This window comes from Neopsephotus bourkii, unplaced genomic scaffold (assembly GCF_033783945.1).
Source record: "Neopsephotus bourkii isolate Nb327-2 ecotype Australia unplaced genomic scaffold, CSIRO-AGI_Nbou_v1 NB_1060, whole genome shotgun sequence".
NCBI classification, from domain to species: domain Eukaryota; kingdom Metazoa; phylum Chordata; class Aves; order Psittaciformes; family Psittacidae; genus Neopsephotus; species Neopsephotus bourkii.
In genome coordinates this window covers 3,876,331-3,903,719 of record NW_026901548.1, presented here as the reverse complement: position 1 = coordinate 3,903,719, position 27,389 = coordinate 3,876,331, and the positions used below count along the sequence as shown (strand labels likewise).

General features: G+C 44.6%; 1 protein-coding gene across 4 annotated transcripts in view; it reads right to left on the bottom strand.

Moving 5' to 3' along the window:
* RALGAPB (Ral GTPase activating protein non-catalytic subunit beta) overlaps window positions 1-14,851 on the bottom strand; it is a 47,114-nt gene extending 32,263 nt beyond the window's left edge. For all 4 annotated transcript variants that reach the window (XM_061361636.1, XM_061361637.1, XM_061361638.1 and 1 more), the window contains exons 1-8: window positions 14,621-14,851; window positions 13,727-13,929; window positions 9,958-10,121; window positions 9,131-9,317; window positions 6,739-6,870; window positions 5,407-5,585; window positions 3,563-3,711; window positions 3,232-3,448 (exon numbers count right to left, since the gene is read on the bottom strand). In XM_061361636.1, the coding sequence (XP_061217620.1) occupies window positions 3,232-3,448; window positions 3,563-3,711; window positions 5,407-5,585; window positions 6,739-6,870; window positions 9,131-9,317; window positions 9,958-10,121; window positions 13,727-13,929; window positions 14,621-14,803 (1,414 nt within the window). In that variant the 5' untranslated portion in view covers window positions 14,804-14,851. The remainder of the gene's footprint in view (window positions 1-3,231; window positions 3,449-3,562; window positions 3,712-5,406; window positions 5,586-6,738; window positions 6,871-9,130; window positions 9,318-9,957; window positions 10,122-13,726; window positions 13,930-14,620) is intronic.
* Between the last annotated feature and the right edge of the window lie 12,538 nt (window positions 14,852-27,389).

Below are 27,389 nucleotides of genomic sequence, written 5' to 3'. Positions count from 1 at the left end.
AGGCCAGGCTCCCTCAGCTGCTATAAACCACACAGCTGGCAGGCTCATGACCAACTGCTTTTGGTACAAGGATTAAGAGTGAGGCCACCAGACTGGAAGACTCAGTTCCTGAAATGCAAAGCAGGGTCAAGTAGAGCCAGTCTGGTTACCCTTCCAGCCATCCAGATATTTTTTATCTCAGAAATACAAAAAGCTGCACACTTTTTCCACCACTCGTTTTTCTTAACTTCCTTCCTGGAGGTTAAAGAGTCCAAGAAGTAAGATATGTGAGACTCCAACACAAGGAGAAAAGCAAGAGTAGAGAGGTACTCATTCACATTCGCCTTGATTAGCTGATCCTTACTTCCTAAAGCTCATCAAGAAGACTTGTGTCTTAAGATGGGAGAAGGATGATGTGCTGGTCCCTGCGAATCAGCAGGGTTTATTTCAAAGAATTGAACTAAATTCTGAACTAGAACGTGAGATTGCAGCTTGTCTGTAGCATTACTTGTTAAGCAATCACATGTAGTTCATGAATGCTTCTTTATAAATCATGTCATATGGGTTCTCATTGAGAATGAGACATAACAGAAGAGGAATAAGAAACACACGTTGGAAAAAGCAGCATTCCAGAAAGACATCCCAGGGCAGGGGATCTCCCTCCGCAGGACCAAGGAGCAATCTGTATCAAGATATTTCACCTCTTTCTTTTTTCAAAGTGGTCCTCAGTCCTCCAGCCAGACACAGAACAGAGAAATCATATCAGAGAGCTTTGAGAGAAGAAATTCTGACTCCATGGCATTGAAACAAACTGAACATTAGAACGGTTTAAAGCTGTTGAGATCTTAACACAGCTGCAGTCCTACGAGGGGAAAAATAGTGTGTGGGCCAGTAGAAGACAATACTCCAGAGCAAAGCTGATTTTAAGTGCAGACACTTCCCAATCATAAAATATTTAAAGCAGCCATAAAAATAATAGTGCTTCCTGAAGCTAATGCAAAGATTATCAACAGCAGTATCAAACATGGCAAGACTATTCAAGCTATTGGCAAGAAGTGTTACTGTACCAGGCTACAAAGGGTAGCAGATGGCCTGTGAAATACACAGGTACAGCCAACCTGCTGCCAAAAAGAAGCAGATCTATTTTTGGCCTCTTTCCTAAAGGTTAGGGACTGCGGCAGTTAACTGTCCTTCTCTGCTGCCCTCTTTCTACACTGGGTAACACAAGCAGAGGCTGGCAGATGGGCACAAATGCACATCTGACTATTACTAATGGGCCCCACTTGTGTGACAGAGGGGGATCAGAGCACACAACCCTCCTCACTCAGCCTTATTCAGGTTTCATGAATTAAAATCAAAGCAGCTTTTCAATTTGGACTTAAACCTAATTTAAAAGACACATACTTCAAGTCAACAGAAACTGCAGGAGCCCTTTACAAATCTTGCTTCATTTTCCTAGAGCAGAGACTGAGCAAAAGGATTCATGCAAAAGGATAAATCAGGCAATCAGATTTTGGTGCATTGGGAAACTCTGTAGAGAGTTTCAGCAATATGGGGTTATCTTCAGTTCACTCTCCTACCAGCCTGCCATAGCATTCTGTCGCCAGTACTTCACACAGTGAGAAGAACACGTATGGCATCCCAGAAGGGCCGAAAAGACTCGACTAAATTCTGTAAGTTAATTCTATCTTCCACATAGCTAGAAAAGGAGGACATAAGAGTTTTCTGGATCTCCAACAACATAATTCCCTCAGATGCGTTGCAGCTAACAAATGGCAGAACTTGTGACAGTCAAAGACTGGTCTCACCAGGGACAAATCTGAAGAGGATGGAGGAGGAAGATAATCAAATCATTCCTAAATAGGTGTTGCTAGCTTTTAGGAAGCTAGTAAGTTCTTCCCTAGCAACATGACCATCTTCTGATCACTGTTAGGCATACATTACTAGAAGGCCCTGGAACCCCTTCAAGGAAGTCAATCATTTTGATTTAGAATAACTGTACTTCTGCTAGAATCACACCATCTCTGTGTACAGCTGACACTGTCACATAAACAGCACCTCAGCTGAGATCCTTTTCAGGTTAAACACTTCAGTAAAACTGCTCAAGATACAGGCTATGTCAAGATTAAAATGATCCCGTCAAATCTGAAAAGCATTAATACAGAAACACATGAGGAGCACGTGCAACTGATCATAGCATCAAATGATGCCTTACTCCTTCCTCCAGTTATTGCTCTAGTAACGTGTCGTAGGCCTTTTACAGAGGGACTTGAAACTTCTACCACAGAAATCCACAACTGAACACTTTCAAAAACCACGTGATCCATATCTAAAAATACCTTTAACAGATTCCAAATCCTAAATCCATCGCCTCCACACAGGGATTTGTGACACAACAAACAAGGAAGATCATCAGTTTAACTGTTGCTGTCATGTCCCACTGTGAACCCAACTTGCTACAACATCTTCCTCCTATTTCTCTAAGGCCAGCAAGCTCCTGATAGATACATCTCTTGGAACTGCTTAGCATTCAAAACACTACATGAAGAACAGGAAAAATGCAAGGAGTGAGGAAGTTTATTCTTTTCCAATTATCATCACCAAAAGGAAGAATGCTAAACCCTTCTTTGACCAGAGCACTCCTTCTGCTATCATGTTTCAAAACATCTAACCTCTAAAGCTGAGCAAAGCATAGGAGACACAAATAAATGTAGCAGTCATGGACTGAAGACCACCAAGGTATTAAGTCATATATGGGAACCTGGAGCAGCCGCCACTGAAAAGCAGCAGCTTCACCTGCTACTTTAAGGATTTCTGTTGCCCTAACACTCCCCAACATCCAGAAACACCACTTTGTGCAGTATCTGGAGTGATGTCTGACAGTCTTTCAAATATTAAAGACTCACTATAGGAGTTGCTAATACTCAGAGATACTCAAGCAGATTTCAAATTGCAGTGGGCTCTTACTACATCATTTCCTTTACTTAATAAGATTTCCCCCCTAGCATGCTCAGCAATGCATTGTTAGAGCAAGAGCGTTTAATAGCAAAATATGATTTTTTTATAGACTTTAAAGCCCCCAAACACCTGCTTCAGCTAATAGCAGGTGCTGGCTCAGCTGGGGAGGGGTTAACCACAATACAGCACTTCAGATGATTTTGGTTTGGATTATGCATATGTTAATCTTGCAGGTAGGAAATGTCAGTAAAACAAGGAAAAAAAAGTATATGTCTATTTTTCAGTGATATTTACCAGTCATGCTGCTGTCTCTGTTTATTCCATTATGAAGTTTACAGTGAACAAATGCTGCATCAAATAACCATGATCCAAAGAGGTTCAAGATGCTGTTAACCTTTGGCCTGCGAGGAGCTGGTAATGGCCGTGGCTCAGAACTTGTCTGGTTTGGGCTAGACAGTGGAGAAGTAGAGGACGGTTGATGCTGCACTTTGGAAGTATGTGCAGTAGTTACCTGTTTGAACAGAGGATCACACAGGTCAGCTCCCAGAAGCAAGTAAATCACTTCCTCTAACAGAAGAAACTCTCAGAAGGGGCAGCTACTTAAATACAGAGTATGTAGTCTTACAGTGCTGGTTTTCATCGTTGCTTTATTCACAGTCACTGCCCGATGCCTTCGGTTGTGGGGTGGAGTAGTGTTGATAGCAGTGTTCTGGGGCATGCTCAGTCTATTCACTGGTGTGGGTGGTGCACTATCAGACCGGGGTCGTGAAATGCCTGTGGATCAAGAAATAAAGCAGGTTTTAAGCAAGGATTCCATAGGCTTATATGCAGCAGCCCAGTTAGTAAGCATCTGGGCCTTCTGTAAATAGACTAGCTTTCCTCCCTGCTCCCAAAACCAGCAGCAGTACAAAAAACATTTTTCCCCTTTTACTATTAGCAGAAATAAATGTACAAGGAAAAGACAACCCTACTTACATGTGATAAGCAAATGATTAAAAACCATCAAAGAACCCCACGTCTTAAGAAGGTCAGAAGTGGGACACAGTAAAACCAAGTCTAAATGCAGACAAGTGGGGAAGGGGCACGGTTTATTTGCCCAAAGTCAACTTAAGAGCTCACTCCTGCAAAATCCAGGTGCCTCTCACCTTTGTTCTTTCCCAATGAAAGATCCCATGCTCTGTTCCAATTCCCCTGTAAGATTTCTGACCCTTTAAAGCCATCCTAGCTCACTAAACTAAACTGAAACCCATTCATCACATAGTTTTCTGCTGATTTTGTGAGGTGAACTGCTTGCTGAACAGTCAAACACTAATTCAGTACAGGACATGGGGTAAGAAAGCGGAGCAAGCTGTCATTTTTCTGTCAGGACATTAGATCAGTCTTTATCCAGCCTCAGGCAAACACTCATGGTGTATAAAGCTACTCTCCCAGTCAGAATCAGAAGCAAAATCTTAAGTGACAAATACCACTTCTTCCCATTGTAATGAATACCATCACCCTCACACCCCATTTGAAAAATGACATGTGGAATTGCAGTGTGCTTGAAGATTTGACACAGATTTTTTTGACCATGTTACTTAAGGCAGCCAACTACTTTTCGTAACACATTAAAGAACAACTAACTCCTGCTAAACCAGTAGTGTTGCGCAGCCAGTTTTCTTTCTGAACACAGTTTACATGTCTGCTCAAGTCTTCTGCAGTCTCACATCAGCTCACACTTATGGCAGATGGCTACATTTGTTTGCATACATTCAAAAAAGCAGTAGAAGACAGGTAGCTCTTCAAAGTTTACAATAGCACATTTTTCTCTGAACAATTTTAATAAGCCTGAAGCATACCAAGAACAATGCTTTACATTTCAGATGCTATATAGAGTTACTTGAAACTTAAAAGCCAGCGCTTAGATCTATTTCAATTTTCAGTCAAATCTGAGCTACTCACTTAACCAGCAGACACAAGGAAACACAGCTTTTCTTCTCAGGATTACTAGTCACCCACTAACACAAACTAAGTGAATCTGGCATTTGTAGTATAAAGATCTGAAGATGATGGTCAAAATTCAGTACCTTATAAAAACAGGCACTGCACTCAGCTGTTGCTACACAGTTCATAAACCAAGTGGTCAGTACCCACAAGAAGCTACAAGCCTAACTCTTGCATTCATGATTAGACAAAGAGAAAGAAGCTTTTCTTGGGGAAGAGATGGCTGCTTTATTTTAGACTTCAGATTTATTTATTTGTTTTGCATTTGAAAATAAGTCCATCTACAACTTCATGCATTCATATGTTATTACTGCATACACAGGTGCCCATTTGAAAGTGAACTGAGGTCCCTTCCCTATCAATTCCAGGATATAGTTGCAAATAACAAATTGTTATGGCTATATTTATAGAGAAGACATTTAGAAGAGATAACATCATGATTAAGTTACTGTTCCTAGCTATCCACAGGTAGGACAAAAGCATTACCTAGGAATGCATCCACTAAACAGCTGATCCCACGCATGGCACGAAAGAATATTTGAGGCAGATGTTTAAGGCAGGGGTACTGATTCAGTTCTTGAGTCATCCCACTCACATTCAGAAACTGCTCCTGAAATTTGGGGGTAGAGCTAATAATGGCTGGGTTACTCAAATCCACAGGATTACTGCACACAAAAAGAGCAAAATATGTTTTAGTCAGTTTAAGATCAGCTGTTAGGACTTAAAAAACACTTAAAGACACAACAGTTTAAGGCATTTAAACAACACCACCACAAAACAGCATCAAATATCAATATACTTTTAGCTGTGACTCCATCACAGGAAGTCAATTTTCACTTCCTAGGTTAGCAGTACTTTATTGTCTTAACTTCAAATGTTACCCAAATACACGTTATTAAGATCCAATGAACCAGAGCATACACTTAGAATAGTACAGTCTCAGAATAGTATAATCCCACTAGTTGCAGTAATATTCTTTATTCATGGTTTTTTGAACCCAGTTTAAGAGGCTCTTGCACTGTTAAAATTCTTCTCAAACTATTATTAGCAATGAATTTGCTATTACCAGTGACAAGAAAGGGAATGGGATGTAAAGTCTGAGCAATTTTTCCTGAGTGATGCAAATCCTGTAACAGCAATTCCAGATTTGAAGAGTACAGCACTTGTGACGTTACTATCACAAATGAAGAAAAAGAACAAATTTGATAAGAATCAGATTTGAAAGTCTAATGTTTCTCCAGATTTAATCAGTAGAAGTTTTATGTACATAGTTTAATATTCCAGCCATTCAGAAAATGAATGCAATGCCATTCCCAAGAATTATAAAACCAAGCACGCCACTTGGTTCTGTTGTGTATTTAAGGAAGAGTAACATGCATGTTAAAATTAACTGCATAGCTTTCTACGTAAACCAGAGATACACCCTTTGTAAAAATAATCTTTTGTAGGTTATATTTAACACTCTAGAGAATAAATGGGAGCAGTTTATATCTCTAGGAGCTATTGTTCTGCTTTTCCTGTTTGCTGTCTCAGAGAAACAAAATTGTATTGAAGTCTTGTTTTCCAGATCCTTTAAAATACCAATAGCTAAAAACTTTGTAGCTAAATGAACCAGTTTACATTCTAAAAGAGTCAAAGAGTTCAAAGTTGAACAGCATAACCTTGCCCTGAACCGCTACAGGGCACTGGTATATAACAAGGTTCTCACACTTTATTTGTGCTCAGTCTTAGCAATCTCCAGAGAAATCTTTCATTTGTCATGCAAACATACAGAGATGATGCAAGAACATGAACAATGGATGGCTGTAATTACAATACCTCAGCATATGTAAAAAGCGAAACCAAGTTTGTGCAACGCACTCATTATCCATTTCAGGAGGAATCAGACCAGCATCTTCATCGGGAATTTTAAATGGAGGAAATGAAGGTCCATATGTAAAACGCAGCAATCTAGAGAGCAAGTCAGGCAGATCTGTCATTCAGTTAATACTCCTCAAATCAGCAGTGCATTTGAGCCTCAAAGGAATCAGTGATCCCCACGTGGGCCCACAAGCCACAACGCAACATCCCCAAGTTTTCCTAGAGCTCCTCACTTTATACAATCATTTAGTCCTCTTATAGCTTTGAAGGGTACATGCCTTGGAGCCTGCCCAAAGGTCCAACAAAATCAAAACGCTGTGGAAGCCTAACACCTCAGCTCTCCCATCTGATTAGCCAGGGGGTTACTGGTTAACATAGGCACACACATAACTGACAAGATGCTGCCTAAGAAGGCAGCAGGGAAAAAGAAAATGAAGAAGGAATTTAAGCCCTTATCATTAAGGCTCTTTAGCTAGTGTCCTATGACAGGAAGTCACATTAGATTACAGGTCTAAATTCCAGGTTACTGATGAGTTTATGCCATGAGAAACACTCAGTGCTGTTCTACAAGCAGCACAGGATTTGCAATCCAGAGAGTAGCAAGCTCCTCAAGAAAGACACACTGTGTTTTGCAGAAGCTGACACAGACAGTGTTCTTCTCTAAAAGGATGGAATTGATCTGAGACACACTTTTCCAATATCCTGGCATTCCCAGAAATTAGTTTCTACATTTCCCTAAGCTAAACTCATTTGGAGCCTGCCTGAAGGTACAAACAAATCAAAAAGCTACAAGTTTAAAATACCACTGAACTTAACCTCAGAGGAGTTCAGCTTTCTTTGTATTAGGTGTAAACCAGTATTGCTGAACAGCAGACTACAGCATTACAGAAAACCTGCAGGTTACTATGCATCAACAGAACGAAGACTGTTAGTCAACAGTGGAAGCTAAAGTGTGGGCACAGTGCATGGAGCAGAACACCAACGCATGTTTTGAGACTGAGCTGTTCTTTTCAGACCAGTGAATCATAAGATATTTTCTGTTATGCAACGCTGCATCTAGTGAGCTAAAAATAGCTATAGAAATAGCGTGGGAAATACACAGGATTTGTATTGCAGCTTTATTTGCCATAGGTTTAACAATGCAGCCCCATAACCTAGAAAAATCTATCCACACTTGGAATTTTGACTGGCAATTCAAAAGCAAAAGTTTCCAAGAGTTAAAATAAACCCTTGCAGAAAAGCATAGGATTGTGTTTTTCACAGTGCAGCAATTTTCATGCATCTTTGACTTTTTATAGAACTGTTACTGATGTCTCAAGATTGCTGGAAAGAAGAGACCCAGACCCCTGCTCCTCACCAATTAATTCTTTCCTCTGAGATGCTGAGACTTGTCCCACAAAGACTTCATACAAGGAGAAGGGGCCTCAAGTTGCACCAGGGGAGGGTTAAACTAGCCATTAGGGAAAAATTTGTCACCAAAAGGCTTATCAAGCACTGGAATAGGCTGCCCAGGGAATGGTGGAGTCACCATCAACATTTAAAAGTGCAGATATGGCACTTAGGACATGGTGCACTTGGCAGTGCTGGGTTTATGGTTGGACTCGATGCTCTTAAAGGGCTTTTCCAACCTAAACGATTCCATGATCCTCACTGTTCCCATGCCCAGCAAGGTTTGGTCCAGTTCTCCTCCGATACTCTCTGGAGCAGAATGCCACTGCTCAGAAGAGAGCCTGCATCACATACCTACTGCCAGGACACAAGTGCCAGGCAGCTATAGCACAGCTTCAGCTCCACAGGGTAGGAGAGGCAGAGTCCAAGAGTTACCTCAAACACAGCAACATGAAGTAGTAACACGCACCTAACAGTTTTGGCGGCGACTGTCATTAAACACACAGACTATAATGTGACACTAATATTCCTGACTCGTTTTTCATGGGACATGATGAAGAGTCACAGTGATGGAGACTAGTAAACATATTGTAAAGTGCTAAATATCTGAGAGATGATGAGATTACACAGTGACAGAGAAGATTCAACTCAGATCTTGACTTGCAGAATGAAAATACACACACAAGTCAGAACAGGGCTTTGAACAACCTGGTATAATGGCGGATGTCCCTGCCCATGGCAGCAGGGTTGGAACTAGATGAGCTTTAAGGTCCCTTCCAACCGAAACCATTCTGTGGTTCTAAGAACAGTAAAAGCCAGGGATACTAGACACAAGATCCCTATGTTTTGCTCATTCACTTTTGGATTGCTGGTGCTCCACAGATAAGCAACTCCAGGGAAAAAAAACATGTATAACCGTTATCATCCTAGTACATGTGTATGTCCTTGAGATTTCTCCTACCTGGAAGTAAGGGCACAGATGACCTTGCTCCATTGCTCCACTACTGCAGGGTGATGTCGCCAGTTGGCCACCATCTCTTTGGCAGTTTTCCAGTAAGGTGGTGTTGGAAAGCACCGTGTACAAGCCAGTAACCACACCTCGAACAATACGCCAATTAATTTTTCGGCCAGATTCTCAGCAATGCCACCTTATAACAGAAACAAAAAAGCACGCCTTCAGTGAGTATGAAATCTAAATAACCCCAGATATCTCCCCAGGAAGATTTCAGTCTGCGTGTGTAAAGATTCTTAAGTTTTATTTTTTCATTTAAGAACGATTCCCAATTGCTTCCTACAGCCAATTCACCTTTTTACAAGACCAAGCATAATATATAATGTGCAGCCAAATACGTGTGTCACTAAGCGACACTGCCAATTCCCTGATCTTAGTCTGTCTTCCACTGCATTCTATGTACACTGACGTCTTGTATTTAATAGAAATAAACTGACAATATGATTTTCCAAGCAGGCAGGCCAAACAGCAAGACACATGAGGGTTTCAGTGAAACAAGAAGGGAACAACCATCTGAAACCATTCACCAAGAACTGTTCTTGTGCAAAGTCGCTGTTCTTCAACAGCACATTTAGGAAAACTCAGCTCCAAACCATTCAGTCTTTTCTGACAAAGCTTTACTTCAGAGTAGCGTAGCCAAAATAGGAGTGAGCTATGGTGCTTTGGTGGCTACTAAAAGCTTTCAGCAGGTTTCACCCCATCCCCCTGGCAGCTCAACATCAAGCAGAGACAAGGGTTTTTCCAGCAATTGAACCAAATGAAAGTTGAACATGAACCTTGCACAGTTGGAGCTGCTAGAAGAGTGTCATTGATCTGAAGAAGAAATAATAACAAAACCTCCCAGGTTTCTCTTGCCATAATTGTCGATTCATGAGCCAGTTTCTGGACAGCTTTCAAAACCTGCAAGCACAATCTGATCTGACTAGACCCTGGGTCTGGCCTGCAAGAAAAGAAAACAACACTTGAGTCTCTAAACAAGAACTATAAAGCGATATGTACAATAATCTGAGAAATTACAAGAGGAAACATCAATATTATTGAACAAGAGCCAAAAACATGAGCTAATATGCTCCTATGCACCCTAACTCTGTTTCTAAGCATCCTAACTGCCTTAATGAGTACAAGATGTACCATAACATTCTTCTCTAAATGGCACACACAGAACTCACCACCATAAGGTGAACACACCCCATTATCTCAAGGGAATTTATCTTAGGCCAAACAATGAGAATGTAAGACATCACTGTTACATTCATAATTCAGAAGGAAAGTGGCAAAATTAGGAGAAACATTATTAGCAGACTAATTTAAATTCTTCCTAGTTTTCCTCCTGCTTCCAAATGTAGATGCAACTCTTATCCCCAATTCCTTGGATTTAGAGGGAAAAAATAGTACCTAGAAGAGGGTCATTAAACACAAAAGTCACACTAAAGGAAGAGGCGGTAAGTAAGGAAGAAGGGAACGAGTTGGTATTATCAAGGTCTTCCTTATAGTAACAACCAGCTCCACACTGCCACTGCTGAGTCACCCAACAAAAAGTGTTGCAGAAGCAGCCCAAAGCAGCACACTGTTTTCCCATCAGTTAGGACAAGGTAGAAGGGGTACAAAACAGTAACATGAAACATTCTGGATAGGATCTGAGGACACCAACAAACAAAGCTGAGGAAGCCTAAAAGCTGAAAGGGTGAAGGAAGAGATTTCAAATTACAGCGTGCAATATACACAAGCTGCATTTCAACTTATGCCCTGTTTCATCCCTCCTACCACTTATGGAAGGGATGACAAAAGAAACCATACAAATGTTACCTTCCATTGGACTACTAAGCAGTATTTCCAGATTCTTCCACTTTCAGTGTGGTATAACCCACAAGTCACGTTGCATGGCAAGTAGCTCAAGAACATACTGATCCACTAGATAGAGATCTGCTTTTCTTCCACAGTAAGATTATTATCAGATACCTTTTAAAAATACTATCAACTATTATCTGGATAGAATAAATGTTGCATTACAGTACTGGAAACAAGATTACAAAGACTCTAGATAATATCTAATGCCAACCTGCAGACTAGTCACAGTTCAGGACTTAAGTGAGTTGCTTGATGCTGGTGCTAGATCCTAACAAACAGTTCCTGTAGGACAAAGCTTGAGACCAGTAAGCCCTGCCTTGGTCATAGCACTATTTTTATCCTGAGCAACAACAAAACAGATACTCTAATTGAAAGGTATCTTTAATATTGACAGACTTGAAGGTTCAAAGCTTGTTTCCCCAATAATTTAGGGAATCTATAAAAAGGGGGTTTACACATAGGAGCTCTATATGCAAGATGACCAGTGGGATACCTTGAGCTGATCAGGCAACTCTAAAGTCCCTCTACATCTACCAGCTCCTGCTGTCCACAAAGCCAACTGAATGGCAAACTTTGGCTGCAGCATTTTGCAGATTCATGTCTAGATTTCTCAGAGCTTGGCCTTTTGGTTTCCACACTCCTTTGTGACAAGAATTGTTCTCATGATTTCACATGAGATGCAGAAGTTACTACAAAAAAAGCATCTACTACACTGGTACAGTCACATGTCGCATGGTGTCTCAAATCAATTCCAGACATTTCGGTTGCACAGAAGACCCTTGTATCTACATCTCAGCCTCCTGGGGAGGGGAAGAGGGAGAGAGTTTCCATGTTTTCTTTCTGTGCTTCCAATAATTTGTGGCACCAAAACCTTAGCTGACAGCAGTAACTACTACTACTGCTTCAGTAATCTCCAAGGCTTACAGAGTATCATAGGGTTGTTAGAGACAGATAGCCTAAGGTTTGCCTGTGGACTGCTCAAATACATCAAGAAAAGAAGTGTTCATTCCACTGCATTGGGCAGGTCAGTGCAGGAGGGAGGGATGCAAGCACCCTCTCTCTAGTCTCTCCAGGAGATAGAGAAAAGGCAGCTTGACTCTTCCATCTTTCACTGTTATTTCTTGGCACCACACCATTTCAAGGACTGTGCATATAAACATATGCTTCAGCCAAGCACTCAAACTGGAATGTTTTACACACACCTGCTTTGTATTTAGTGTATACATCCCCCTGAGATGCTATTTAAGTCAAACTGCCCACTTAAGGCTGCTGCATTTCACACCTCAACTCTACATCTGAAACCCTCACCTCAACTCTGGGCCACCACTTTTAGGCAGCCAAACCAACAGCTACATCGTTTCCTGGAAACCAGGATGAGGAAAGAAGCTATTTTAATCACAAACCTCCATAGGACATAGGCTTATAATAAAGGCTTAGTATTTTCAACACAAGAACAAGAGACTCTTCCAGGAGATAGCTCAACGCATGTTGCTACAAGAGCTCCTGCGTAGGTGTTTTACAGGAGCCCATCAGCACCAACAACCTGTATCAACTAGGTAAAACCAGAGATTATTCTTCTCTTCCCCTCCCCAGGCACATAAGAATTTGCTTTCACTCAAGCAAGGTGTGCACAACCCAGTTCTGCATTTAATTTCCATTACAAAATGTATTCCTGTTGCTGGAGTGAATTCTGAACACAGCTCCCTCGAGGACAAAAAGTTCAAGTTTTCAGCAATGAAAAAAGTGTTTCAAATATATCTAGAAGCTTTTGAAGGAAAAACCATAGAACAGTTATACTGGGGGAGGGAAGAAGAGGAGTATTTAAAATAATGATTTTCCAGCCCTCCTTTTTTCTGGATGTTAATTATTTTATTCAAGAGCCATCCTGTGCAGTCTACCACCCTTCACTGAGCTCCATCAATGAAGCTGGGAGATAAAGGTGAAATGGCAGCTTGTGCCAACAGAAATGCGACCACTGAACTGCCTGCTACCAGATACCCTGGTGAGAATGCAGTCAGGGGATCATAGCAACAACTATTTCATGGACTAGTGAAGAATTCATTCTTCACTCTGCCAAGGGAATAAAGGTTCCCAGACAGTAGACTCTATTCTGCAGGGATTAAAGTTTAGAGACAACTTCCTGCAGAAGTCTAATCCAGAAGCATGTTTTATTGAGGTTTGTGTTGTTGTCCTGACCATCCTTTAAGAGGAATTAAAATGGCCTTTTCTCTACAAATCAAGAGCAATGACAACTAAGATTAGGTGGTACACTCTGAAGCAAGCAATAAAGAGCAATGAACTCCTTGCCTAATTTGTATCAGTTATTAACAAAGCCTTCAAGTAAAGTTAAGTGATCCAAGCACAGCAGGGCACTTTGAAGGCCACTTGCAGTGATACATTACTAATAGTGACAAAAGCAGGTGATCTGGTACTTAAAGACATACACTAAACATTGACCTGAAGTAGTTTCAGTTTAAGTACTGTTTCATAGGCCACCATTAAATAATTTCCTCTTACTTATCCAACATGCGTGTTCAACAGCAGCAGGTAAACTTATCAAATGATATATGAAGTATGATGTTTGAGCACCTTGACTATATAACTTTGTCCAAGACCTAAAAGCATGTGAATCTCAACATTACCATCCAAGGATGTTGAATTCCTGAGCCTCCTGAGTGTTCCAGCCCTAACACTCACCTCGGTACAAAGAGATTTTGGAGATGTTTGAGAATGCTTTGAACATAAAGGTTTGGTTCCTTAATAACTGGTAAAGGAATGGAGTCCTTAGGTAATACAAGAGCCATAATCCAATCTGTATATACATCGACGCAGTATTTCACAGTATCGCCATCCAGAGGGAGGGTCAGGCCATAACAAACCACCTCCATAGTCCATTTTACCTAAAGAGGCAAAGCAGAAGTTATTATTAAAGATAAATACTAGCAGGTAAACAATGGTCAGAGCACACTGGTTCTACCTCAACAATGCAACAGTAGTTATGTAGTATGGGCAGTTCCAGTTAACATATATTGGAAGAAAACACCAAGTCATTATTTTGTGTACCATGACATAATAATAAGATTAACAATAAATGGCATATCACTCTAAACCTTGAATCTCAGTCTAACCTGTAGAGAGAACTCTTCAGAACACACAAGAGCTGATGAAATGAGAGATTTCCAAATTCTAGTGAACACTTGTGCTATTCAAAGACCTTTTAAGAAGTCACATACTGTTGCTTCCAAAATGAAAGTAAGTAGAAAGGCTTCATGTGTGTTAACTACTACATCCCTTGTTCTTTTTTTTTTCCTAGTCTGGTGGGGTTTGGTGGGTTTTGGGTTGGTTTTTATCGCTTTAGCCTGAATTTCCTGGTTCAGTAGTAAGTGTTTATCTGAGCTACTAGGTCATGAAGTACACTGTTGCTATGATCTAGCTGTTAACAGAAGCCTTATTTAGATTATTAACCTAAAAATACAGCATACTTCATACAACTTGGGACTGCTACAGAGAAAAATAAAGGAGGCTACAAAAAATCATTACGCTGCCACTCTAGCATGAAGGAAACTATGCTCTGTAAGGAAATGCACTTACTTCTTTGTCTGTTTTTAGTAAACTCTCACTTCCAACAGATGATGTAATTAAAGCTTGTCCAAGAGGACGCACCACTGCGTTTGCCACTTCTCTCCCCACGTTTTCAGGATAGCTGTGAAGTACACTGGTATTCCCCTGATCATTTTGAATGACAAGATGCAAGGATCTCCACTCTGAGTACATAGTGCCTCTATGCTACAATCCAAACACCTGGAGGGCAAGGAAGGAAAAGAACACATAATTAGTACAAATGTCTGTAACACGAGTTAGCAAAACTGAGGCTGTTTGCCATGATATCAGAGCCTTGGGTGACATGATTTAGTGTGAGGTGTCCCTGCCCATGGCAAGGGGGTTGGAACTAGATGATCTTAAGGTCTTTTCCAACCCTAACTATTCTATGATATGGACACATGTGAAGATCTGGAAGAGATTCCAACAGCTGGCTTTCAACCTTAGTATGCTGTGGTGGGTTTTTGTTGGTTTGTTTTTTTTTTTTAAGTACAGCTGTGAGCTTGGGTTTTGGGTTTTTTTAAGAAAAAGGTAACAGTAAGTTTCAGTTTGGAAAACTAAGAGAAACTGCCTGCAGCAGCAGCAGGCTTTTGTAGCCATTCACAGCAACATTAAAACTGCCACTTGAACAGCCTAAGCCATGGAACTGGGACCAAACTATCTCCCTTTTCCTTCCCTCTTCCACCAACGCCAGCAGTGTTTTATCAGCTATCTGAGCCAGTTGACCACGTGAATAATAACACAAGGAAAACAGGGTTGGCACAGGGGAAAAGCAAGGAATGTTCAACAGTCACAGCTTGGATCAGCTCAAGCTGTCACAAATGACACCCTGAGGACCGTTTGCCAACTGCACTTTGGCGGCACATTTTGGAAGCCAGTTACTTATACAGGAAATATTTTCAATGCCTCCCTTATACATTGTTGGCCCAAAACCAAACAAGAAGCCAGGCCTGGAAATACACCTCCTTAGAGAAAAGCCACCATTTAAGCAAGTCTGTGTATTTAGCTGACTCCACGAGTGTTTATTTAGACCCAAAATCCATGTAAAAAGCCTGATGATTCCCGTCAAGGCAGGAGGGAAAGTGAGGCAGCAAGATCTTGGCTTTCCAAACTATGTCCTTCCTGGTTTGAGGCAGCAATCACGTGTGGTTATCTGACAGCAGATTAATCAGAGCAGCCACAGCCTGCAGGAAGCATATCCTCTCCATCCTTGAGGCACTTTCCCTCCTCTGGGGCCATGGCAGGGGGAATGCGTGTGCCACTGTGGTCAAAACCCTTAGCTTAGAGGAAAACAATTCCAGGACACTATCTCTTGGGACACAGAGAAGTCACAACAACAACAAAACAAACCACCACCAAACAAAACCCCCAAAATAAGCATGACCCACAATCATTAGTGATGTAGGTCACTAATTCAGCGAGTCAGTCACTCCTTAACTTCACGATACAGGTTTCCTTAGAGGTATCATTTCCTTTTATATCCTATACGCATGGGTTCTCTGTATCTTCCCTTTCTGTCCCATCAGAACACTGCCTTAGTCTCCAGCTTGTGTTTGGAGTGGAAGAAGGAGGGACAGAAGTGAAGTATCATCTACTTTGTAAGCCTCCCCTTTTCCCTTGCAAACCTCCAGCACTGCCTGTACCCCCAGAGCAGCATGCCCCTTCCCCTGTCCTGGCATTGCTGCTCACCACACAGGAAGGGCGAAGGCACTCTCCATCCTCCCATTTGACACTCAAGTTCATAGCAGAAGCACACAACACCATTTGAGGAGCGCTGGTTTAACTAAACCGATTTCAGCTGATAAAGCAGCATGTACTTTCCATCACCACGCTCCAGCTGAAGGACTGGCAGCTCACAGGAACTTTATCAGTGTGCTGATAACTGCAAGTACACGTAGTGTGTCTGCCCTTACACCAGAATAGGGTTCCCAGAAGCATGGAAGTGTTGCACAGCACAAACCATAGGCAGCGCTTGTGTAGGAGCTTTCTTGCCCAGAAGATAGAAGTCATCAGAGAGGATGAAGATTCACAAATCCTGCTGCATTTTGGAAAACCTACATTGCACTAGGGCAAGGGAAGGGGAGGACACAACCACTTGCCTTCATGCAGTTCCCTGCCATGCTGAAGCAAAGATGCAAAGATCTTTAGTGTAACCTTCCACACTTCTGAGAGGAGCAGGATTTGTAACATACAGAATAGATATGTGATGTTTAAGAGAGGCTTAGCAGCAGGACAGGGTAACCAAAACCTCTGGTGCCTCATACATGCAGCCTGCTGCCTGAACTTCATACATAAATTTAATGATTAAATCTGTATCTTATTCAAGACTTCCTTTGGTCTGGCCAGAAAACTTCTGTTAGTCTTATCAATATGTAAGGAATATTGAAAGAAGTAATTGTTCCAGATGTAAAATCCTTTTGCGGTGGGATTTCCTGAGGTATTGATTTATTTGCCCTGTACATTTAGCAGTAAGAAGCTTTTATTTGCAAGGACTAGAAGTCACTTTTCATTTAATACTCTACTTAACTGCCATCTGAATTGGAAATTGCTGCCATCTGTTCAGACTGGGGCACAGCTAAACCCGTCTATTATTCAGCGTCTTAAAATTGGACATAAGTTGAAAAAGGCTGGTTAAGTCCCCCCACACCACAGTATCTGTTACAATGTGTTTCAACAGATACAACACACTGGCAGTTCTGTAACTTGCGTTAGACAAAAGGCACCCAATGCTCTGTAGAAGCAGAGCTCGCTCCCTCAGAAGAGGTTGCTACTGATCACAAACTACTTACACAGCAACAGCAAATTGAAGAAAAAAATGCAGCTGTCACACCAGGCAAGCAGCATTCCCTGATTCTTACTTCTGTCTCTGCAATGCTTCTGCATTTCAGCTTCAAACAAAGCATCATCACTGGCCCAAGGAATATCTCCCAAGTTTCATGCAGCTGAATGCTCACATTTCACTTAAGCGTAAGTCTTATTGAGGTTCAAATCACTAGGGGCCCTCAGAATGACAAGCAATCTAATTAAGAGGAGGGGTGGTAAGAAGAATAAATACAACCTGAAGTTTACCAAGCAGCAGTTTTGCACACCCACAGCTTTGGACAGGGGTCCTGTTCCTGTTCCTGGAGGCTGCACTACATAAAACATCCCCAGGTTCTCACAGACAGACCTGGAAGGAAATTGTCAGCATTTACACTGGCATGACAGCTGAGATATGTGAAGTTCAAATATTTACCACCTACTGTGAAACTGAGCATAATTCCAACATTCCTTAGTGTGGCAAATAATTTGGGTTTCAACATATTCCCCCCCAGCTCCATTTCAGCTTAGGAATTGTAGTAGCTTATAACCATATAAACCACTGAAAACGGGTGTTTCAGCATTTAAGACCAAAGATCCTCAGTGCATAAACACTGTAGAAGTTGGTGAGCATGAAAGAACTAGCTAATGAGCACATAAAACTCAAAAGTAAGGATATTTAAGTTCTGTTTCAAGTCCCCAAAGACTTCATATGAACAACTGCAGCCAAAATATTTAAACTCTTGGATCAGTAAAGATAGACAGTGAGAATTCCCTAACTACATAATAGACCCACATCTACATAATAGACCCACATTCTGCAGTTACTCTCACAGAATACGCAGAAGCTCAGAGCCTAAAGCAGAGATGGGGGTTTGGAGCATGTGCAGGGGAGACATCAGGGAACCAGCGCTGGTGTCCAAAGCAGCTCCTCAGAAAGCCTGTGCTCAGTGAGGGTAGTGTTGGGGGCAAACGTGAACATTGAGCCCTTCATGCTCAGCAGCTTCACACATAAAATGAAATGTTTGCCTACAATGCAAAAGGATTTCAGACCCAGAGACAAGCTGTCCTGAAAATGGATGCTTCTTGGGCTTTATTAGAACCAAAAAGCAGAGCTGAGACAGTTGTCATGAAGAGAGGATATGCAAAAACCACCAGCAGAGAGGTGTACAAGGAAGGTGGAAGACTTAACAGCCTAAGCAGAGAAGCATCAACATAAAGGGTCTACACCATAAAGCTCCAAGATATTAATATACTTCAGTATTTCACATATATCTCTCTCTAACACAATCCCTGCTACATCAGTAGTACTGACATCTGCTCTCTACAGGCAACAACCACTGCCAGAAAGCACCTTCCACAATGCAGCTTCAACAGATCACGTACCAAAGAAGTTTATCAGCTATTTCTTCAGACATCCTGAGCATGGACAAGTGCCACATACCCACCTGGACACTGCTGTCCCTCTGCCCTCCAAGTTTATGCTGGAGAGAACAACTCCAGTCCTGCCAAGACTAACTCAGCACCTCTCATATTAAGCCCAGCAGGACTGAAGCAGCACAGACCCCTCCAGGCAGCTCACCTCTGGAGCCCATCCAAGCAGTAGGCTCTGCCCTAGGCACACATTGTGTGTAAAGGACAGCAGCAGAGCAGAAAGCAGGCAAACAGTAAAAAAGGCAAAGGCCAAACAGAAAATTCAGCTTTCTGCTAGTGTTTCTAAGTCAGGATTTGGTTAAAGAATAAACGGAGATGCATGTCAGGATTGCTGTTAAATGAAAAAAAGTCTAGATTCAAGGCAGGAAGAAATCAGGCACAATAAAAACAAAGCTCATGTTATCCTTTCCCAGGCCATCCAGCCCCATTGTTACCGGGAATCGAATCACAGCTCCCTTTGCCCAGGGAAGGTGTATTTGTTTGATTTTACCACCTAACTGGAGAAGTTAATATGCGATTACAGGGAAGGGTGGATCACAAATGTAAGGTGCCATATAAGCCTCAGGGCTTGGGTCCCACTTTCCTCAATACTCCTACTCACTGACTTCAGAGTCATGCTGGTTCTGAGGGCACCACTGGACACCAACATTCCCAAAGCAGGAAGGTGGGAACCTGCCACAGAGAGAGCGGCTGCCTAACACACATTGCAATATCTGAAGATTAATAGAGCCACCAGAAAGCAAAAGCATCAGCTAATTTTGTATGTTTTGGCTATTACTCTGCTTCCAAGCTTCATTACTCAGCCATCAGTGCTACTCTGCTTCTCACCATCACTCTCATCTCTAAAAGCAGGTTTGAGAAAATTACCTTCCAAGTAGGGGACCTGAGAATTTACTGAGTTTTCTCATCCCTCACTTGTGCCAAAACCCACACAACGGAGTTGCCTGCAGAACAGCAAGTGGGAATAGTTTTTATTCTACGGTTTATTTTACACTGGCATTTCTTCCTCAGTCTAGGTCCTTGTGCAATGCCACAAACTGCACAACCAGGAAGGGACCTCCTGAAGCTACAATCCCCTACACCCAGGGAGCAGAAACTTGCTCTGCTTTTGCTGCTGTTCCCCGTTTTCCAAAGGGAATCTGATCTACTGCCCGCGGACCCTGAAGATCAAACGGACGAGAATCAGCAAGGGAAAGCAAAGGCAGGCCTGCAGCTAGGAACGCAAGGCATCACCGGATGAGTCTTAAGAAAGTCTACAAGGGAACAAGCGACACAACTTTTACCTCCCTCCGTCCCGCCCGCCCGCACTCTCTCTCAGGCGAGGGCCAGCCTCCGGGTGGAAGGAGCTCACCAGCCCCCGGTGACACCGCACGCTTGTGTCGGGGACCCGAACCGCAGCTCGAAACCCGTCCCCGCAGCCGGGACCAGAGCCGAGAAGGACCCCGAGACCGCGAGTGGGCGGGAGGGATCCGCCGGCTCACTCCCCCCCGCCCTGCGGCGGCTCCGACACACCGGCCGGGACCCCCCGCAGCAGCCGCTCTGCGGCGACCCCCGGGGATGAGTGCGGCCCCCGCCCGCTCTGTTCCGTCCCGCCGTCCCAGCCCCGCGGCGGGCAGCGCAGAGGCCGGCGCGGTGGAGACTCCCGGGCGGCGCCCTGCCGCCACAGGCCCCGCCGCCGGCAGGAGCGGGCCGGGCGCGGGCAGCGCCGCGGCGGGAGGGCCCGGGCAGCCGTACCTGCGCCGAAGGGCCCGGCGGGCATGTCGGGGCAGGGCCGGCCGCTCCGCCCTCAGGCCGCCGGCTCCATGGTGCCCGCGGCGGCCGAGGCGACACAGGGGGGACGCCGCTCCGCGCTGCCCCGGCTCCGCTTGGCCCCGCTCCCCGCGGCCGCTTCCGGCAGCGCCACAAAGCGCACGGCGGGCGGCGGGGCCCCGCGGCGCTCTGCGCATGCGTGCGGCAAACTGCAACACTGCTCCAGCACGGGCACGCAACCCCGCCGCCGGTAGCGCCGAATAAGTCGCGGAGGAAGGCTCCGCGCATGCGCGGGTGGGGCGCGCCTGCCACGCTCTCCTTCTTAAAGGGGCCGCGGCTGTCCCGCCCGCGGCTCCTCCTTGTGCCACCCTCTACCTCTGCGATTTACTACCTGTGGTTTTCAGAACCACTGAGAACGGCCTCAGGGCTGCTGCCTCCCCAGCTCGGTGCCGTTTGCCATGCGTGGGTTCTCAATGTCTTATCACAGGGTTCACACACCTCTCCATTGTCACGTTATCTGTATTTACGTGTAACAAAAGTTAAGATCGCTGTCTCTTCTGTCCCTAAACACACTGGGTTCCCTCTCCAAAGCCAAGCCACAGCACGACTGCCTCCGGAGCATGCTGGAAGATCCCCGTTCCCATTGATCCTGACAGGGCATCAAGGTGACCCATGTAAGCTCTGACCCGGGGGGGGAAGCTTGGTCTGGACCCCTGCCACAGGATGAGCTGCACCAGCAAATTGTACTGGAGGAGCCTGTAGGCAGCTCCCACTTGGCATCTGGCAATGATGCCACCGGCCTGTCCTTGTCCTTATCTTGAAGTGAAGCAGCATGTTTCCATTAAACAGCCTCTGCTCAACTGCGGAAATGATGAATGGAGTTGTTTACCCTACAAGACCCTGAAGACCGCAACAGCAGGTGCTTACGCCTGTTTCTGCTATCCTCTTTTCCATCTTGTGTTCCAGCAAGGGTTATTATAATTGATTTCTCACAGAGCCGGAGCACGCTTCTTCCACAGGAGCTGTACCCAACACCTGCATCAGGGCAATGAGCACAAGCCTGAGTCAGGATGAAGGCTATGCAGGCTACAGGGTGGCTGTTACCTGACCTGCTGTATAAAGAGCTATGTATATATACAAACCTACTTCTACATATGCAAAACTGTAAAAATAAGTAAAAAAATATTACACAGATACAAATTCATTTATATTTTTTATATTTGCAGAACATAAATATATATATATACAAGTGTATCCAGGAAAAGATTGTTTAATAGGAGGTGAACTTAGTAATTAAAGTTTAACTGCAAATAGAAAGTAACAAGAAGCGAAGGCAAGCTCAGGGACCATGGTTTGCACAGTTCCAACACCCTGGGGTGCAAAAAAGCCACACACTCCTGGGGCTCGGGGCTGACCAAGAGGTGCCCACCCAAACCCAACCATGCAAAGGAGAGGCCAAGCCTGTGTCTGGCCCAGAGGCTCCCACACATGGCTCCAAGCCAGCCAGTGGCCAGCCTCTATTACTGGGGTAGCCTTTGGTGTTTGTGCTATGTAAAACACAGGCATGCCACCCACAGAAAAGCCAGGTCTAAATGCCAGAAGGATGTGTGTGGGGACAATAATTCCCAAGGGACACTGGGCAAAGATCACGTGCACCGGGAGAAGAGAGGGCTGGGCCAGACGGTTAGAGACAGAAAACTGGGGTCGCTATCAGGTGGGGTTTCCCTTTGCCCACAGCTGCCAGTTGAGCTTAAAACCACTTGTACTCACCATTTAGCAATATCAGCTTGTGCTACCTGTGTTTTCTTATCCTTTGGCCAATGGTTTTATGACATGCTTTCAAAACACAAGCCTGCCTCACCTGTTAGAAGACAGCAGTGCTCAGTAAAAAGTCCTCATCCATGTTTGGAACCACAGCTCTCAAAGAAAGGACAATGTCAGAGAAAGGCCATTGGCATTCAAAGAACAAAAAGAAGAAGCTTGTTTTAAATTTTAAATTTAAGGCTTTTTTGCATTATAGAGAATGACACATGTCCACTAATTGGGCTATTAACTCTGGTCTACTAGTTACACTCTTGATGGGGACCTCCAGCCTCCCTGCTTTGCCAGTGAAGCACTTTTCCCTCTAGAAAACCATCATGACTCATCACTATTTCACCGTACTTTTCCCACATTTCCATCAATTACATTCTTTATTGTAGCTTCCATGCATTTGCCTGACAGAGACATTAAGCTTTGTGGTCTGTAGTTCCTCAAATCACTTTCAAAAAGTGTAATCACATTGTGGTGTCCCACTCTTCTCATATCAAGGGCATTTTGCTTTCTGGTTACATAAGCAGGTAGATGACTAATTTCTTGTTTAATCTACAACACAGGAGGGGTATGATGTAGAGCTAGCAATTTTTTCTTATGTGCAATTTGTCTTAAGGTTTCTTCTGCTTCAGTATGAAACAGATTTTCTGGCTGACTCATTCCCCATCAAGAAAAATCACAGCCAGGGAATAGCCTGAAGCTGCTCTGTAGTAAACAGCAATGCAAAGGCTTCAGCTGGCTTCTTGAAAGCCTCTCAGATTTTCTCTGTGTCAACCTCCATGCATTTGAAGGGTGAACAGAGAGAGATGGGGGTCATCCAGACCTTGAGACTCATGGAGAGGTGTCCAGCCTCTCAGGGTCTGCCTCCCCCCTGCCTGCTTCAGTGTCAGCTCCCAGCCCTGGGAGTAACAGGACCTCTTTCTGCCCTGCTTGATGAGGCAATACATTTGTCACATAGGTGTTCTGTAGACAAGCCAGTGTTGTGCTGGGGCTGAGCAGCACAACACAGTCTGAGCTTCAGTAGCTCTGTTTTATATATCAGCCAGAGCTCTGTTCTATAAGCATCAGAGGATGTTTATAAAAAGATGAGCCTTACTACATGGCACCATGCTTACAGGCTGTCTTCTATCAATCATATTTTAATTTGCTAATTATTTTACACACACTGAGCATACTTAAGTCCAAAGCTCAAGCCCAAACTACTCAGTCTCCAGGACCATGCATTCAGTTAATTCTATATCCGTATTACATCAGTTCACTATATATATGTATAATGTATATAATTAACACATGAGACATCCTATATAACATACCTGTGATAATAACCATTTATGTACATATACACATACAGCTTTTCTTTGCATATTTTGACTACTTCCTTACCCTGCTCTTCTGCATTGAGACAATACCCCAAGTGTCTTGTGAAGATTTTCTTCCACCCTTTATTGTAACCCTTGTGGTATTGTCCCACTTAGAGCTTGTTCAGAAAAAAAAAAAACTGTGAAAAAATGCTGTCCATCCATTATATTTTCCCCTTTCCCATTATTTCCTCTGCACACCTCTGATACATAGCTATGCTTTCAGACACGCTAAGCATTCATTGCTTTAGTTACCATTAATACTTACTAGGAAGTGAATGCAGAGAAAGTAAATGCTAAACAAGTAAATATTTAATGAAGAAAAGACATGGGTTCACAAAAGAAAAGGGCATTTGATGTGATCTGTTTTCTAGGCTGGAAGATATGGAGCCACCCCTATTTGCACACAAAGAGCCAGCAGTCCCAGCTTGGGCAGAAACAGGGTTTGTGCTGAAAATGAGAAGTTTTCCCTATTCAGTGGAGCTGCTGAAGAGGTATATGGCCCTTTCATGTCTGTGCTCCTTGACCATAAACCACCCAGACTCAGCTAAGCAGCTTTCTGCCTTGAGAAAACAGAGCAGCCAACCTCTGCTTTGCACAGTAAGCAGTGCTGCTCCACTTAAGGTTGTCAGTAAATGCTCAATACAGTGGATGTGCAGTGATGATGTGGAAAGTGTTTTTCTACATACCACTGAAATAACAGAGCTCCCTTCAATTCTTCCACTGTCGTGAAAGCCGCAGAAAGCATGAGTGAATAATTGGCTGTGATACAAAGAAATGAGGTTTGCAGAAAGCAACTTTGCAACCCTGCCCTCAAAGCATTATTACAGTGTTCTGTCTTCCAGAGAAGCAGCAGCCTTTTGGAGGAGCTCTTCAAGGGCTCCTTTTTCTGCTGGCACACCATGCAGCAAGGTTATCGGATTTGAGCTCCAATACACATTAGAAACACACACTCTTACATCATGTTGTCTTGCACAACTTACCTTATAAGCTTGCCATTCTCCATGATCTCTGCCCTTGCAGTGCAGCATGCTTCTTCATTTCCCATCTGTGACTGAAGATAAGCAATCATGACTTCTGTAGCCTGGGAAGATGCTTGGCAAGTGCAGCCAGGAGGAGAGCCCATCCTGCTGAGGCACTGTTGCTGGCAGTTTCTACAGGAGATCAGGATCTGATGCCCTCTGGATCCAGACAGCTTGGCTCTCTGCATTAAAAGGCATGAGAAGTCATGCTGGCCCAATGGATCTGAATGCACCTGGTGAGGGCAGCATATGCAGAGATGACACAGTTCTGTTTGTGCCCTGCTGTTCTCCTGAATACTGTCATGGAAGAGAGAGGTGCCTGCTAAGGGCCAGCCCCAGGCTCTTTACCTAATTCCTGCTGTCCCTTCCACTGTGTTCACTGGAAAAAAAACATCCATCACCTGGGACAGCCCTCAACGATTCAGATGAGTCTCCTGTGGTACAAACAATGAAGGAGGCTCCCTTTACCAGCTGCACTGCAGCTGTATATGCTGTATGCTCCTTACTGTGTGGTCACAAGAGCTGTCAGAGGGAGAAATGTTAAGATTTTGAACTGCTTGCAGAATCAGCCCATGCACAGCAACCCTCTAGCTCAATCAGATGTTTTGATGCCTCCCTCTGCGGGGCTGGGATGCCCCAGCAGCAGTATATTCTAGTGCTGCTCTTCCTTTCCTGCTCGGAACACGCTCGGTTGTGAATTACCTGCACGCTGCCTCAGCTTTGCCTCCCCTCCTCCGCTGCTGCTCAGTAGCAGCCTTGGATTATTTAAGAAACAAGTTGGACGAGCCGTGCGTAGGACCATCGGGTGGCGCCAGAAACCACCAGATGGATTATATTGGGGAAACACCTTGGTGCAATCATGTTTGGGGCAGGGCCTTACCCAGGGTAAGGTGAGAGGCGGTGGAGGTGGAGGGAAAAGGCAGCAGGAGGTAGATGACAGCACACAACTCGCTTAGGGGTAGAAGCACCAGGCGATGCACAGAGCGTGGTGGCTGTTTGGGCTGCCCTCCCTCATAGAGCACGGCCCCGGAGCCAGGCTTTTAACACAAGGACAGAGGAATAACAGTGACCTTGGGGAGGCCTCACCCAGCATCCGCACTGCCGGAGCCTCCAGTGGGCGAACAAGCAAACGTGGTCTAGCAGGAATTTAGCCTTACCTCTGGAAGGGCAGGGAACAAAACCAACACAGAAGTGTTTGCGGCTTTGCAGCTGCTCCGCGCATCGCCACAGCAAGCCCGTCTCCGACACTAGTACCCCCCCATGCCCCCATTCCTGCCCCGTAAACTGGGGCATGCGTTTAGAGCTTAGAGATCACAGTGAGGGGACCGAAGCAAAGAGCCCACCAGAGTTAAATCCAGGCGATCGGTACCACCTCCTGCCTGAGCGGGCAGCAGAGGCCCAGAGCTTAAAGCTGAGGGCGGTGCAAAGAAGCTACCCGCAAGATGGCGCCCGCCTCGCCCGCCATCTTGTTTGTAGTCCCGACTGCCCCCTCAGCGCCCCGCGCAGGCGTGGTCCCGCGGCGCAGCGCGCAGGCGCGGAGTGCCCGCATGCCGCGGGGCCGGAGCTGCGCTCGCACCTGCCGCACAGGTGAGTCCCGCCGCGTTCGTGGCCCGCACCGCACTCGCGCCTCCGTCACCGACCACTGAGGCGCTTGGCAGCCGCTCGGAAGGGCGGCCCCGCGGGAGGGCTGGGCTCAGCGGCTTGTACCATCTGCTCCTCCGAGCCCTCCGCCCCGGGGCCGTTACTGCTGCTCCGTGACCCTGGGGCCGCCGGTAAACGGTCACCTGAGAGGGACGGGGGGGGGTTGTGTTCCCCGGGCGGGTCCTGCCGAGGCTGCCGCAGCCCGCGGGGGCCCCGCCGAGAGGCCGTCGCTGAGGAAGGGCTCTGGAGCTGCCGTTCTGAGGTGCTGGAGGAGAGAACCGCTCTCTTACGGAGCCGGGTTTAGCAGATAATCCTTCGTCATAGCGGGCTGCGCTGGGGAAAAGGAGAAACACCTCCAACTGCCCCTGGCTTTATTGCGGCTATGGTGTTTTTTCCGCGTAAATAACAGACGGGAGCGCTTCGGCTTTCTGCTTGCTCTCACCTGCAGCTTTTCAGTTTAGGATGCAGATCTCGGGATTCTCGGTTATATTATTTCCTTTGGGCAACGAAAACAAGGATTTTTTTTCTGTCATTCGGTGCAGTGTTGTCAATGTGTGAATGGGAACGAAATAGCTTACAAAAATGGTTTTTATTGACTTGCATCATCACTTTAGGTCAATGTCCGCTTTTTTAATATTAATGTAAGTCTTGGGGAGTAATTAAAGCATTGTAATAAAGTCAGATGACTCTTATCTTAAACCCCATTGCTATAAAGTCTGGTGTGGCAAACACGGTGTTAGAAGCAGAGCGATGTGGTGCAGCACTGTGCTGGCTTCCTGTGTGTTTCCAGAGAATAGGAAAGGTCAGGAGATTACATCTGGGAAACACACGGGAGCTTTTGTGTTGAACACTGTGATGAGAAGATGGGGGTTACAGGTGGGGAAGAATCCACTTCTGCTTCCTGGGTCAGGCACACTCATGAGTCTCCTATGTTCAGATAAGAGG